This window comes from Pieris rapae, chromosome 2 (assembly GCF_905147795.1).
Source record: "Pieris rapae chromosome 2, ilPieRapa1.1, whole genome shotgun sequence".
Lineage (NCBI taxonomy): Eukaryota > Metazoa > Arthropoda > Insecta > Lepidoptera > Pieridae > Pieris > Pieris rapae.
This window is the reverse complement of record NC_059510.1, coordinates 4,215,902-4,230,213: the sequence shown is the minus strand read 5'-3', so window position 1 is coordinate 4,230,213 and position 14,312 is coordinate 4,215,902. Positions and strand designations below refer to the sequence as shown.

General features: G+C 33.5%; 1 protein-coding gene across 1 annotated transcript; it reads left to right on the top strand.

Moving 5' to 3' along the window:
• The first annotated feature begins 1,069 nt into the window (after nucleotides 1–1,069).
• On the top strand, nucleotides 1,070–14,048 carry LOC110996476 (tubulin-specific chaperone D). The gene is made up of 18 exons (XM_022264152.2): nucleotides 1,070–1,581; nucleotides 1,751–1,910; nucleotides 2,229–2,352; nucleotides 2,752–3,002; nucleotides 3,275–3,426; nucleotides 3,686–3,893; nucleotides 4,456–4,679; nucleotides 4,921–5,190; nucleotides 6,365–6,503; nucleotides 6,810–6,992; nucleotides 7,827–8,063; nucleotides 8,367–8,639; nucleotides 9,748–9,907; nucleotides 10,634–10,883; nucleotides 11,657–11,825; nucleotides 12,432–12,571; nucleotides 13,130–13,285; nucleotides 13,909–14,048. Exons 1-18 carry the CDS (start codon nucleotides 1,219–1,221, stop codon nucleotides 14,029–14,031), a joined length of 3,582 nt encoding a protein of 1,193 aa, XP_022119844.2. The 5' UTR covers nucleotides 1,070–1,218; the 3' UTR covers nucleotides 14,032–14,048.
• The last annotated feature ends 264 nt before the right edge of the window (nucleotides 14,049–14,312 follow it).

Here is a 14,312-nt window from a genome sequence, read left to right as displayed (position 1 = left end):
AGATATAATACCCAATCTTAGACTTATAAGCATTCCTATTAAATTCCGTTTTTCAATACATATTTAAATTATGAGAAAACATAGAATCCAAGCTTAGTCAAGGAGCCTTAACAGTAATGTATGTAGACACTAGACACTAGAAAGTCGAAACTTTAGTTTTCGACTTTCTACATACACTAATGTTAAGACACCTTGACTAAGCCCCCCTGTTTTTATTGTAAAATATATTGACCGGTTTAACAGAAAAAATTACTTATCATATTGTATAATTTGTTGAAGTGAAACTTCTTTAGAATCGATGTGATTTCAAACCGGATGCAACGGAAAAAGCGACAGTAAAAAGAGACAGAAACATATATTCATAAGATTTAACGTGGGAGAAAATGAGATAGATAGAAAAACTTCTTCATCTTTCATTTAATCGAATTTGAAACTTTCGTTGTTTTAGTTTTTGTCAAATTAAAGATTTATATTAAACCTATAAATTAAAAATTATCATTAAAATATACTGTTTTTAATGAAAAGTTTAATACATTTAGATAGTGAAAAATGTTTAATTTAAATATGATTAATTATAAATACTTTGTTTTTGAAGGTTTCACCTCTATCACGTGTGAATTGCACATATATTTTTGTTTTTATTATTACATGACATACAAATTTAAAACTTGTAAAAATAGATATAGGGTGAAATATGTTAGTTGAGCTATATTAGTTTTATTCATTTTTATAGGGATTAAGAAAATTAACAAAATCTTATTTTTTTTATCGAACGACTCGAAACTTAAAGTAGCTTGTTTACTAGATTCTTTGTCGATATCAATATTTTGAACAAAGCATTTAAATATTGTAACGGTGTAATCTATACGTAAGTTGGTAAGTTATCCATCTACTTTAGATGGATAACTTACCAACTACTTCTAGTGCTTAATTTTTATTTTTAGTGTTATTTAGTGTTGGTCTATCATTTTTAACCATCAAACTTAAGTGTCAATTATCCATTTTTTAATCTGCGGCTTAAGATAAAAAAAAAACTTCATGACAGTTGATTTGTTGTTGTTTTTACTTTTCTTTTTCTGATGAGTGAACGTTAGTAATTTTGAGGTTGAAAAAAAGCTCATAAGAATTATCTTTAACAGCTAGAACCCAAAACTCATATAACTTCACGCAAAACGTTAAGTTTCAAATATATCTCAGAACAATAACACATACTCCACAATGGTTGGGCTCGACGCTGATATGAATAGAGACGAAGACTGTGACAATATTGGTCTAGGATGTGCCTTAGAGCACTTTTCAGAGGTTGATGATGTACTAAACATGATAGACAATGTGAAAAATATATATGAGACTCCTGCAATATTCGAGGGAGAGTACGATAAACTCTACAATATTCTTAAACAGTATTATGAGCAGCGGCACCTCCTGGATCCCCATTTAGACAAGATATTAGCGAAGTTCATGACTATTATTAAGGATAAAAGTTCTTTACCTGAATTAAAGCATGCAACTTTCAATTACATGTATCAAATAATAAGAGTACGGGGGTATAAAGTGGTTGTAAGACATCTCCCACATGAGGTGTGTAATCTGTTGTAGTTTTTGTTCAAAGATTGTTTATAAACGAGAAGATGATATGATGAATGAAAGATGCATAAGCATAACTATATTATAAAATATGATAAAATGCTAATAGTTAGTAAATTAAGTAATACAAATTTAATCTTCTTTATGTTAATACAATTTTCAGGTAACAGATCTGCTGACTATACTAACATTCCTTGAAGCTCAAAATCCAAATGATAAAGAAACATGGAGAAGCAGATTTGTGTTATTACTATGGCTTTCAATTGTTGTCATCATTCCTTTCCACATGAGCCGCTTAGACGGGTTTGCTCCAGAACAACCTGGTGTGTATTAAAGGTTCCTTTTTTATCTATTTTGTTCAAACTAAAAGATCTTGAAATGAAACTTTATTAAAATAGTAATTCAGACTAATCAATCTTATATTATTCTACCTTTCTGTTAACTATGAAAGTCTTAATATCTCAAAAGACAATTTGCAGAGGGTGCAACTTTAAAAGTATATGTTATTTCTATCTCCATACATTACATTTATGTGCATATCAATACAGTGTCAATCTTTTATACACAATGTTTATAGTCACATGCAGGTTTTTCTTTTTTAATACAATAGGGTAATTAAACTGTTAACGGATTAATTTTAGGTGCAAGTTCTTCAAAAAAATTAACAGTAATGGAAAGAATATTTAATATCTGCAAAACTTATGCTTTAAGTAAGGATACTTGTGCCGAAGCTAGTGCATACTTGGCTTCAAAATTCCTGATAAGGTAAAAATTATTTTATTATTTTAACTATCTCCAATAAATGAACTTAAACAAACAATGTTAGCTTTTGACATTTTTGCCCTTATTTACTTTTATCCTTCCCTTATTTACTAGGACTCATTAATTTGTCCTATAAGCTTACCTGTACTGTCTAATTTTTCTTGGTGCAATATTCCCAAGAATGTAACCATGGAAATATTACATGAAACTGGTTGTTGCTGTACTATTGTTAGTTGCATGAAAAAAAAAATTTTTTTTTCCAATTTTGTATTATCTAGATTTTTCAGTTTAAGTTTAGTCCTTTTCTATGTCTCTTTAAAACAAAAGTTTACCAAGAAGTAGCTCTTTGATTTCCTATTTAAAAAAATTATAGTAGACCCTGAATCTTTTGTTTTGTACTAGGTCTGATGTTAAGGAATTATACATGAGTCCATTTTTCAATTGGGCCTGTGATATACATTCCAATATTCAAGAGGAGGACACCATCCACTATGGAGTTTTAGCTGCTGTGGCAGCTGTGTTGAAACATGGAAAACGGGATGATTTGCTTCCATTTGCATCCAAACTTCTTGAATGGGTCACAAAGCAAAACTATAAGAACCATAAAGCTATGCTCGTGCGAAAGTATGGCGTAAAAATCGTACAGAGAATTGGTATGTATAATTTTTATGTATTTTGTGATGTTTGATACAATATAGTAGTTTCTGAATAATTGAAACTTATTCATCACTTGCCGTGTAAAAGATCAATAAAATAGGCGAAGTGTATGTACTTACTGTCATAATACTTAGTTGTAACTGATCCTGTAATGCATGCAAAATATGAATTAAAATGCAAAAAGCCAAAAGATTTTGTTCTGACCGATAAGATAACTAAAATCAATCAGCAAAACGAAAAGAAAGACAGTTTGTTACAATATTTTCAGGCTTAACTTTTCTTCGTCCCCGTGTCGCTGCGTGGAGGTATACTCGTGGATCTCGTTCACTGGCGATGACCTTAGGTGGTGTTGCAGCTGCTGGAGACACAGAGCCTATCACTTCACCACCCGACGAAGATGATCAGGATATACCACAAGAGGTTTGTTTTTAATAATTGTTTGGGACATTTTTATAAAATAATATTAATAAATTAAAACAACAATTACTCAACTATATACAAGTAAGAAAAAAGAGATATGTTTGTAGAAAGATAAGAATACATTACTTTTTGTTAATTTCTTTTGGTTATTTCCGTCTTCATGGTACTATAGATTTTTGTTCGTTATGTTGTACGAAGGGGCTACTAAGAAAGTTTTAGGCAAAAAGATTATTATGACTTTAACAAAAATAAACTTCAGGTCGAAGATGTTGTGGAACTTCTCCTGTGTTCCCTGCGTGATGATGACACAGTAGTGCGGTGGTCAGCCGCGAAGGGCGTAGGCCGTATTGGGGCGCGTCTACCCGCCTTAGCTGCGGCTGACGTGTGTGAAAGTGTCCTTACTTTGTTCGCGGAACACGAAAGGGACACCGCATGGCATGGCGGATGTATGGCGCTTGCTGAATTAGGTAAGGATTCTAACTCTTACATTTATTTCCTTTTTAATTTATTAACGTTCTTTGTAAATATAATTGACAGGACCTGGATGACCGAGCTTAGCTCGGTATTTTTTTTTATAAATCGTGTTTTTATGAAATTTTATTTAAGTACGAATTACATACTAATAAAATTATGAAATATGAATATAATTATCGAGTAAAGATTACTATATTCATATTTAAGTTTTTATTTGACTGACATCTTTAAACGAGCAATTCTATGTTTAAGTTTATAAAACACGAATAATATGACATTTTCTAGAAATGATTCTTAGCTAAATCGATTTATAGCCCCCGAAACCCTCCGTATACTAAATTTTATGAAAATCGTTGGAGCCGATTCCGAGATTCCAATTATATATATATATATATACAAGATCAAGACATATATATATATATTTACCATGATCGAATAGAAACATCATAGAATATTTAAATATAACTAATTTGTAGACGGTAAACGAAAACGCCTCTAGACTTTATGGTATTAATGATGACAAGAACGAAGTCTCAATAAAAAAAAACGTTTCAGCACGACGAGGGCTCTTATCGCCGACCCAACTGTGCGAGGGTGTACGTTGTGCAGTGCGTGCTCTGTCACGTGACGAAGTGCGTGCGGTGGGCGCTCGCGCGGCGCGTGACTCGGCGTGTCACGCTGCCTGGGCCTTCGCAAGGGCATACGATGCGCAGGCGTTGGCCCCACACGCAGTGGCCTTGGCTAATGCACTAATTGCCACTGCTTGCTTTGATAGAGAGGTATTTGTTTTTATACAAAACGTTCAGGCTAAGATACAGAAACAACAAAAATTATAATTGGCAGATGTAATTTGTATTTACTTAAAAGGCCTTGCCTGTGTTTTTTGTCTAAAATAAACAAATTTATAACAAATACTTCGTTATAATCTGAATTCGTAAAATATTATGTGTGTCTAAAACCTATAAATATCTAATATATTAAAGAAGAAGAATATGTTACAATGGCAACCATATTTCATAGATAAACTGCCGTCGCGCAGCCGCAGCTGCCTACCAAGAGAACGTAGGCCGTCATGGTATGTTCCCTCACGGGATATCTGTACTCACTACAGCGGACTTCCACTCAGTTGGTCCAAGGAGTAACGCCTACTTAATCGTGGCCCCTCAAGTTGCTGCCTTTCCCGAGTACACACAGCCCCTAATTGACCACCTGGTGGACCTTAAGGTGGGACATTGGGACTTCGCTGTTAGGGAGTTGGCCGCTAAAGCTCTGAATAAACTTACCGATAAGGTGAGTGTAAAAAGTGTTAATTTTTGTGTTGTGGTCGTTGGAAAAACATTGAGAAAAAATGAGATTTTTTGTAAATACCCTCAAAATAACTGTTCTTAATTTTAATATTTAAACTAATTGTCTGTCATTGAACGATTCTACATTACAGTAAGAGTTTTTTTTAATAAAGTTATTCAGCTTTTAGCCATTTTATAGTTCTTATATGTTTTTATAATATTTCTCATTTGACACATATGTATTTGTCAACTTTTATACCACCTTAGTAGTAAACGCATAGTCAGCTAGCTAGCTCTCATCAAAACCCGGCGCAACAATAATCGTTACGAGTTGATAGGGCCAAAAATTGTCGTTGAAACATACGCATTGTGTCCACATCTCATCTGTAGAGGTAAAGGGACTCAATCACAAACGATTACCAAAGAAAATACACATTCAATTTAAACCTCCATTACTTTTCAAAAGTGCATAAGACCTTCATACTAAATTATTTTTATTTTTTTAATTTCAAAATATTTTTCTTTCGTCTCTTTTTGACACTTGTGACATTAGATATAAGTTAGGCTTACATAGTTTTTTTTATTTAGGTTTATTTAGTTATAATTTATTTATTAATACGTAATAATTTCCTTAATTGGATAAACAAAAATGTCTGATGTTAGTAATTCTAAAAATTTTATCCTAAGATTAATCATGCCTTGTAATTATACATTGCTTTGGACTAAATAGATTTTTCTGGCATTTTTGTAACTAAAATTTATTTAAACTGTTTAAGCAAACAGAAAAGATACTTAGTGCCAAGTCTAATTTTTGTACGTCAAAAAAGTATTGCATATTACAATGGGAGTCATACTTCGTGATGAGTCTTGTTTCAGATATCCTTACTATTTCGGGAAGAATTGCGCAGTTTACTACTAAGCTTACTAATGAATTGTTCTGCTATAAACTAACTACTAGGCTAAGCCTGTGCTTTTACCACATAAATTCTACTAAAACACGACACAATCAATTAATTTATTATTTATACGCGTAAATTTGTATTACTTTATGAGCTAAATGAGCCTTTGCTTAGTCTTCTAACCTCTATTACAAACAAATTTTGTTTATAGTGATCTTCCTCTGAGTATGCGAGTGACTTATGACTTTAAATCTTATTTAAATAAAATATTGATTACAGATTCCAGATTACATGGCCACCATAGTTTTACCCAAGCTAGTACAAAAGACAGAGTCGATGGATTTGAACTTACGTCATGGTGCCATACTCGCTATAGGAGAAGTTATCTACGCACTATCCCAAACTAAGTTACCTAACGGTTAGTTGCTGTTTAATAAAATGTGGTTCATGTTTAGTAAATCATAATTTTTATTTAATACATTCAGTCAGACGATACACAAAAAACACGAGAACGAGAATACACTCAACCACAACAGTGTTTAACGAATTATGTACATAAAATACTCATTAAAATAGCAAACTGCAAATTAATAAAAAAAAAAATTTTTTTTTTCCAAGAGCGCATCGTGCAATCAGTCTTCTTACTATGAGCAGATAAGTTGTAGGAGGACTAACGGGTTAAAATTAATTAAATTAAAATGATAAAACTGATTTTTCTATGCAGGTTCTAAAGCGGATTCATTAGTTCCTGAGGAAGTGATAACGTGTATTCGGTCCCTGGTTGGGCGTTTGTTTTCTCGACAGCAGTTCCGAGGATTGGGCGGGGAATTGATGCGACAGGCGTGTTGCCATTGCATCTCTAAGCTTTGTCTTGCGCATGCGCCGATGTACGAGCTCGATACTATCGGTGAGTGCGTATAAATAATTGACTGTTACGGTCCAATACAGAGCAAATAAGTCTTTAAAGGGCCTTTGTTGTTTTTTAGAAGTTTTTATTAAAATAATAGTTGCCTGGAATATCACTTTTTTGTTTACACATCATTTTTTTTATAAATTTAAAAATTTAAGTCTATTGTCTCGATATGGTATTTCCGTTATTTAGTGTTACCGTGTTCTAATAGACGCCTTTTCCTTTATAACGTATAATGAATTTTAAATAAGCATTAAAGTTATTTTGATATTCTAAGTTTTAAATAAATTTAGTCTTTCATGACTTATCAGGTTGTCCTTAAGTTAAAGCTGTTTTAATGTCGTATCAGAAAAAACGTGTTTTTTACTACACACATAAGTAAACTAAGCACCTCGTCAAGTGTCCTTATCGCCAAATCAAGTGCAAAGTTGATTAAAGTATTGTAGTACGTAGTTACATTGTCACATACATACTCAGGACGCACAAGCCTTAATACAACTACTACGACGAATTAGTTTTATTATTTATCATGTAAGGTTTTTTAGCAGTAAGAACATAATGATATTAAGCACAGTCTAACATTTGTATTTTTATTTAACTAATAGTATCATTTTTTTAAATCTTGAATACCGTCGCCATTTGACTACGTACATGTTACGTCGAATTTTGTTTACAAACCGTAATACATTTAATAAATCGAACAAAATAAATGAAATTTCAAGCGTCAAAACTAATTTCCACACCAATGCAAAATAGATTATTCGTTTAACGCGCTAAAACATCTAATATAAATACATATATTTAAAAAAAAGCAAATTGTTAATTTTCCAGATGAGTGGCTGAATCTGATAGAAGAATGTCTGTCCCACGAAGTACAAGTGATTCGGGAGAAGGCAATCGAAGCTTTGCCTTTAGTGTTCCAAGAGTATTTGCAAAACGACGAGTTCGTTTACGATGGCGTTAATACGAAGGAGAAACGCGCGCAGCTGATGAAGAAGTATTGTGAACAACTATCCAATACTGGCGTTAACGGACTGTTGTTTAGAATGGGATATGCCAGGGCTGTAGGTAAGTTATCATTAATTTTATTTTCTCTTTATGTTACAAAATATTATATATCTAGAAAACCGCTGTGATGCATTATAATTATCATTAAATATGTCTTCGTCGTTCATCTGATCCACTTTATATTTGACTCAAAAATATTGGTCTACAATTGTTATTGCATCAAAATTTATGCCAGTATATTTACGTCATCTGAATAAATAAAAAATACTTCGTCTAAACGTTTCGACACTCCTGCAAGTTTCTACCTCTCCTCTGGATCTGGAGTTTTAAGATATCATCCTATTAACAACACAATTTTTCCAGGATCTCTCCCAAAATTCGCTTTAATCGAACACCTACCACTAGTAATCCGTTCCCTCATAGAGTGTACTAAAGTGACCGAAAGTACCGCAAAATGGGCAGAAGCACGTCGTGATGCTGTAGTGGGTCTCACTGATGTGTGTCAGACTCTGGGAGTTGTGGGTGTTGAAGAGCACGTCTCGGATGTGACGCAGGCTTTATTAGATTGCCTCGCTGAATACACGATTGATATGAGGGGAGATGTTGGTGCCTGGGTACGCGAGGCTAGTATGACCGGTAGGTATTAAGACCTATACTCTGATTTTTCATTCCGTAGAATTATGACATTTCACTAGTGATTCTATCAATAAAGTTCTCCACCGAAATAGGAACACATTTTACCCATAGGGCGATAAAAAATAAAATACTATATTTTTATGTAAAAGGTAAATCTAAATATTTACTTTAGTCGTCCTAACACAAAAATAACATATATTTCAATATCACGGACAATATATCGGATTACCATTAATTACTTTATTTTATTATTTAGCTGGTATCACTACTATTTTTTAATAAAATAACATGTTAACTATACTTGTGCGTTTTTTACTGTTTATGATGAAAAGAGAGGTAATTATCACTCGCCGTAAAACTTATATTGTGGAGCATCGCGCATAATATGAATACATTTACTAATAAATAAAATGTACGGATAGACTCCGATGTTTAGACACGTATTAAAAATGAATTAGTTTTAACTTTATCCGGTGGATGACACAAACGCGGCAACATTAGTATATTTTATGGTCATTATTACTTCACTACATAGTATAAAACAAAGTCGCTTTCTCTGACCATATATCCCTTTGTATGCTTAAATCTTTGAAACTACGCAACGGATTTTGATGCGGTTTTTTTAAAATAGATAGTGATTCAAGAGGAAGGTTTATATGTATAATAACATTCATTAATAGTGGAGAAGTACTGTTATTTTTGAGGTTTCTAATGTGATGTCGTAAATAATTACATTTTTTCCGCTTACATTGCAAACGCAGGCTGAACCCTACGAGTTTTATCAAAATAATGTACTAAGTATTGTACATTGAAAAGGTCTACAGAAAAGTCCGTGATGGTATATGTCTATCTCTTATGGATAACCCACATTTTTATATACAACGTTCACAGATTTTCTGTAGTGTATTTAGTATCAGCATAGCAACCGTGCGAAGCCGGGGCGGGTCGCTAGTTTTGTATAAGGGGGGGGGGGTTAGAGAGGGGAGCAAAGACAATGTGTGGGGAATATGTGTAAAAGAGTAATGAATGTCTGTAAATCACAAAATAAGAAAATCAAAGATCTCCTTCATCAATATTGATTTTCATCAAGTCTTTTTTGTGTTTTCAGGTTTGTTATCAATTTGCCGTCAAAGCGCATCAGATGCACCACACCTAAACAGCCCGGAAGTGATAAGCGCAGTGATGTGTGGTGTCGCGCAACAAGCTGTAGAGAAGATCGATAGGACGCGTGCGCACGCCGGAAGGATATTTACTGCGTTGATTTATAAGTAATTTTTTTTAATATTTAATATAGAGTAAGAAATTAACAAATAAAATTACTAAAAATAACCAAATTAAATTACACGAAATTAACCACAAATTCAACAACAATAGTAACGTCCTATATCTAATGCGAGCGTCGAAGAAGTCCGCCCGACCATACAGCGCGCCGTGCTTATATAGCCTGAAAACCAGTTTAGTCCAGTATACCCCACTGCTACACGTCACTTGACTTTTTACAGCTTATTATAGCATATTAAACAAATTATTTTTAGGTCTGGATCTCAGATTTTTGTAACACTTTCATGATCACTTGTCAGTCTAATTGGCAAGTAGGTGATCAACCTTCTGTGCTTCCGTCAACTCGTTGGGTCTATGGCTGACCAGTTTCGTTAGGATGTTTTCCTTTACCGTTCGAGCGAATGTTAAATTCGCACATAAACAAAGGCAATTGGTGGTGCACAGCCGGGCTTCGAACCTACGACCTCTGCCACTAGGCCAACAGTGATAGCATATAAAACGCTATGTGATATATCGTAATTATCCTCACTTACGTCTTTTATAAACCTGAAACAAAACTGGGTAGAGTTTCTTTGTTCTTCAAACTTTTATCTACATTTTTACGTAACACAAGTAATAATGAAACAATCTATTGTAATAACGGGTATGCGTTCTGAAACTAAGTTACGATCAAGGGTGTAGTTTTTTTAATAACAATATTCCTTTTCTTCCAGCGATCCGCCAGTCGCAAATATCCCTCAGCACGATGCTCTGAAACGCATATTTCCCTTCGAAGAAGTAGAAGTGAAGCCCCAACGTCAAGAGGAAGAGCATAATTTAACCAGCGAGAACTCGAATGTCGTGCTTTGGCTGTTCCCGGGACATACGATGCCAAGATTCGTCCAACTATTAAACTTTCCCGCTTACAGGTACCATGTCATTAAGGGCCTGATTGTGAGCGCTGGAGAATTAACCGAAAGCCTGGTAAGTTGTAAACCCATCTCAAGATACAATAATAGGGTCCTTCAAGAAAAGAGCGTACAGTTTCTTAAAAGGCCGGCAGCGCGCTCGCGAGCCTTCTGGCAGTATCCATGGGCCGCGGTGTCACTTAACATCATATCAGATGAGCATCCTGCCCGTCTGCCTCCTGTAACATAAAAAAAATCTCGCCCTTTAGCACTGTTATATGAAACTATAAAAAGATAGCCCCTGAAACTGGCTTTAGCTTTTGGCTTAGTGAAAAATGCCCTTTCTTATTTTTTTTTTAACTTAATTTATTTAAATTTGGGGCTTACAAAAATGCCCTTTTTATTTATTTTAATATGTCCCTGAAACTTGAATAATTTACGTTTGTGGTTTAAGAAAAATGCCCTTTCTAACTTTTTCCAAACATAATGAATTTAAATTTAAGACTTAGAAAATGCCCTATTTATTTACTCCTAAAAGCCCCTGAAACTTCAATTATTTTAGTTTGTGGATTTTAGGAAAAATTACCTTATTTTTTCCAAACATAATTATTTAAATTTAAGACTTAGAAAATGCCCTATTTATTTACTCCTAAAAGCCCCTGAAACTTCATTTATTTAAGTTTAAGGATTTTAGGAAAAATTTCCTTATTTTTTCCAAACTTATAAATAATAATAAACGTATATATACATAAATAAATAAAATAATAAACGAAACAACTGCTTTGCCGGGAATTAATTCAGCATCTGACCCACTTCAGTTAAGGGTTATAACACTAATCTTTATTCCAGGTAAAACACACGACACAGTCCCTATTCTCATACTTGAACTCACTTCACGAAGATCTCGATACGTTGAAGAGCATTTGTGATACGATAATACGAGTGTTCGCTGATAATCTTCACGTGAAACGGATCACTGGACCAATTTTTAATTTCCTCGACAGACTCCTGAGTTCAGGTATCTTAGTTATGTTTTATTTTATTCCACTTATAATTGAATTCTTAATTAGAATATCTTTAGGTTTTTATGCTGTAAACTCTCCGAAAGTGACACAGCCAAAATAACATGACTTCTGATTGTAAGCCGAACGCCGGCTTATATATATTAATTCTTAGCTAACCACTTAGTTGGTTTCACCATTCCACTATTCGATTTTCCGTGATTCCATGATTGCAAGTTGTATTTAAACTCAATCGCGACCTTTGCAAGCATAATATACATTACATACTACTGCAACAATATTACCGACGCTAGTGCTTCAACTAATTACATAATTAGTGGAAATTTCATTATTCACCTTACAAAATTGTAAAAGAAATGTGACTAAAATTTTAAATCTTTTAATGCGTATGAAAAAGATTTTCACATGTTTGATTAGGTAGACACTTATTTTTCTCGAAAGTGGTCAGCATACTAAGTTTGCAGCATGTTAAGATTTTTAATCATTATCGTCATACTTTTCTTGCAACCTCACCGTACGTACATAAAAGGCTGAATGGCTAATAAAAATGTCGTTAAATATAATGGTATTGGTTAAAAAACATTATGTGATTTGTTTTGCAGGTTCACTATCTCCCATACTCGAAGACAAGGAGTCTACGTTTGCTAAAGATGTATTGAAGCATTTGCAATTGGAGCTTCGAGGTGGGAAAAACATCTACAAATTATTGGATTCTATTAATGTGTTGTGCCAACTTATTCAGGTATGTTTTGGGATTATGGACATTTTTAAATACCTTTGAAATATGTCAATGAACTTTTTTAAATCCTATATATTAATAAAGTTGTATCATCATCAATCATGGGGAATTGTCATATCTTAAAATAATATATGTTGAAGTGAATCTTCTTAAGGCATATGAGGGTACAATTTTTACGGAACGTCACGTAGATGTGCAACGTTTTTGTCGAAGAAAAGGGAGAGAGCGATTGGGACCGTTTGAGAGAGAGTGAGACAGGGAGATCCAGAAAGAATACACGCTATTGGTTGATGTATTCGTTTAGTAGTTACACATTAAAACTTTAGATGGAAATTCTGTGGCATAACGTCTTGAGCAGTAAACGCAGATTTTTTTATTTATTTAAATTATCGTTAGCACGTATACAGTGTGTAAACAGTGTGAAGATAGATATACAAATACGTGGGGTTGGCATTTACTGATACATCCATGACCATCTATTGGGGTTTTTACGTTAGTAATTAATTTACAAAGAAGTTTTTCTAACATGTATACTTTTTTTATTAATTTATTTTTTGTCAGGTGGGGGGTGCTGTATGCGCGAATTCGCTGGGTATGCTCGTGATATATTTGTGCTATGGCGAACGGTATGTCCGTCGATGTGCGGCTGCCCGCCTATATGAGGCGCTCACACTCTATGGGGACGTCTGTGACCTACCCGCAGAGAACCTTGATCAGGTAATACTCAGTTATAAGTACTTTTACAAGTAGATTATGCTGACGTAATCACCAAATAAGAAAATCAACCCTATAGTGCTTACGTAATGCTAAAACGGCCCCTTGTATGTTAATATTTCTCGTACTGTGTTGTATGGAAGTAGTATTTTTTTTTAATTTACTTCATAAACCTTATTTAAATAAAAGAGTGTGTATACTTATGTACACGCGGTAGAAGTTATTAACTTCTTTGGCGTATGAAAAAGAAATAACTAAAATGCAGTAGTGATTAACGTTAAATATTAAAATTAATCAAAAAGATTTTATTTAAATGAATAAATTATTAGTAAATACTATCACCGTCGTATATGAAATTGATTTAAAAACACCAAAATAATATTTAATTATTGTACTGTTACGAAATACGTGTTCTAAATATAAAAATACTAGAATATACAACTTGAACATAGTTATCGATTTCCATGCCACCTAGATCGTAAAAAATCACTCATCATTTTTCTCCATCGCGCCAAAAGAAGTATAACTTCAAAATATAAATTTGTTTTGCGCAAGACACAAGAATAATTAAATCACATTTCAACCGAAAATTCCTTAAAATGACACCAAAAAATGAATTCTTTCAGGTAATGTCAATTTTGGCAGACACAGACTGGGAAAAGGACGTAAATGAATTGAGGCCCATAAGAAATGAGATTTGCGATCTCATGGGAATAAAAAGGCCGGTTATGAAAGCTAAGAAGCCTTAAAACCGGTTTTGACTCCTTGATATTAATTCGCTTATGGCAACTTTGCCAGTTGCTACTATTACTACCGTTTTCTTATCGATTAATATTTATAAGATTTGGACAGGTGATTGTTTTAAATTATCATTGTCTGACTAAAGGTCTGTTTCACAATGTATGGATAAAGTACCAAATAGCTATGCAACACATTAATTATTCGGAAGATAAGTTGCGAATATAAAACTTCGCGTTTCATGGCGAATAGCGCTATCTGTTAACAATAGTGTTTATCCTACCAAAAAGTA